General features: G+C 48.7%; 1 protein-coding gene across 3 annotated transcripts in view; it reads right to left on the bottom strand.

The window, feature by feature from the left end:
* Positions 1-1,758, bottom strand: part of TEX2 (testis expressed 2) — a 119,497-nt gene that overhangs the window by 25,804 nt on the left and 91,935 nt on the right. For all 3 annotated transcript variants that reach the window (XM_017517856.1, XM_017517857.1, XM_017517859.2), the window contains exon 7: positions 216-315. In XM_017517856.1, the coding sequence (XP_017373345.1) occupies positions 216-315 (100 nt within the window). The remainder of the gene's footprint in view (positions 1-215; positions 316-1,758) is intronic.

The following is a 1,758-nucleotide window of genomic DNA, read 5'->3' as shown; positions in this document are numbered from 1 at the left end:
TGACCTCAGGTGATCAGCCTGCCTTGGCCTCCCAAAGTGCTGGGATTACAGGCATAGGCCCCCATAGTTTTAAGGCTATGATTGTTAAGAGCAAAAAGACATGAAACAGATGACTTAAAAAGTCCTCAACACCCTCCAAACACAAAACCATCATGGTACTGAATCTGCAGCAAAGGGTATATTTAACACTCAAAGAACGGTCAGTTAGGAGTTACCTTGGTGATCAACGTAAGGCTTGAAGGCCTGGAGGATTTTTGGCACAGCCACGCCCATGTCCAGTTCCGTCAGCGTGAGCTCATTCATAAAGTATGGGAGCTAGAGGAAACAAACAAGGAGTGAGACCCATAAGCAACCTGCAAAACATGCTGTTAGAAGTCAACATGCTTCCAGAGAGGATGGTGGCACAGTTTTGGGGACATATCATTTATTTAACCAAATGTGCACATATCACGTACTAGGCTTTGTACTCCAGACAGAGCCATGAAGAGGTCAGGCCAGGGCCTGGCTCTCAGGGGCTTTATACTAGAAAAGCAGAAACAGGTAAATACATAGACAATATACTTCCAGAGAGTGATTAGTGCTGCAAAGAATATCAAGCAGGTAATGGGCAGAGGAAACATGTGCTGGGTGGGGGTGGCTGTTTTGGCTGAGGAGGTCAGGGAGGGTTTCTCTGAGGAGCAGCATTTGAACCGAGACCACCTACGGAGAAGGAGCCAGCCATGCTGGTTAACAGCATCCCAAGTTTGCTGAAGTTTGAAGAAACAGATCTCTCTCAGACTCTCAGTGGGGAGTAAGAAATTGCTACAACAAGGCCGGGTGCAGTGGTTCATATCTGTAATCTCAGCACTTTGGGAGGCCAAGGTGGGTGGATCACTTGAGGTCAGGAGTTTGAGACCAGCCTGGCTAACACGGTGAAATCCCACCTCCACCAAAAAATACAAAAATTAGCCGGGCATGGTGGCGTGAGCTTGTAGTCCCAGCTACTCGGGGAGGCTGAGTGGATCACTTGAATCTGGGTGTAGAGGTTGCAGTGAGCCAAGAATGCACCACTGCACTCCAGCCTAGATGACAGAGCCAGACTCTGCATCAATTAAAAAAAAAAAAAAAATTGCTACATTTCTGATAGGCAAACTTAAATGTGTATGAGAATCCTCGAAAAACAGCACATCCTTTGACCTCATGCTGGACATTTTCTGTTTGCCCCGCCAGAGCTATACTCTACTACTCTCTACCCCTGGTGGTTGGTCTGTGTGAACTGTGCCAATGGTCTCTCTTACCCTCCAGCTGTTGGCTGGGCATGGCCAATGGGATACACCAATGGACAATGGATGGGGAGGCACACAGAGAAGAGTGTTGTTGGGCATCTGTCCCCCCGATCAATCTAGTGAAGGCCACAGCTCTTGTACCATAGGCAGCCTCTCCACACAGCTGCCCTGCCCAAGTTCTGGAAACTGCCCCTTGCCTTTGCTGCTCCAGGGAGGGTAACACCTCCTGCTTCTGCTATCCATGGAGTACAGCACTCTCCCTGTGGGTTTTTCTCCATCTGTCCACACCTTTATAAACCTTCCCTTCAGCAAACTCTCTCCAGGATTACTTATCTGAGTGTGCCATCTGCTTCCTGCTGGGACCCTGACTAATACACACCCCAAATCTATCCGTAGGAATTTATTCTACAGGAAATAACATAAGAATACTGGCATCGGCCGGGCGCGGTGGCTCAAGCCTGTAATCCCAGCACTTTGGGAGGCTGAGGTGGGT

This window comes from Cebus imitator, unplaced genomic scaffold, assembly GCF_001604975.1.
Source record: "Cebus imitator isolate Cc_AM_T3 unplaced genomic scaffold, Cebus_imitator-1.0 Scaffold650, whole genome shotgun sequence".
NCBI lineage: Eukaryota > Metazoa > Chordata > Mammalia > Primates > Cebidae > Cebus > Cebus imitator.
The sequence above is the reverse complement of the archived record's forward strand: the minus strand, read 5'-3'. Positions and strand labels throughout refer to the sequence as shown.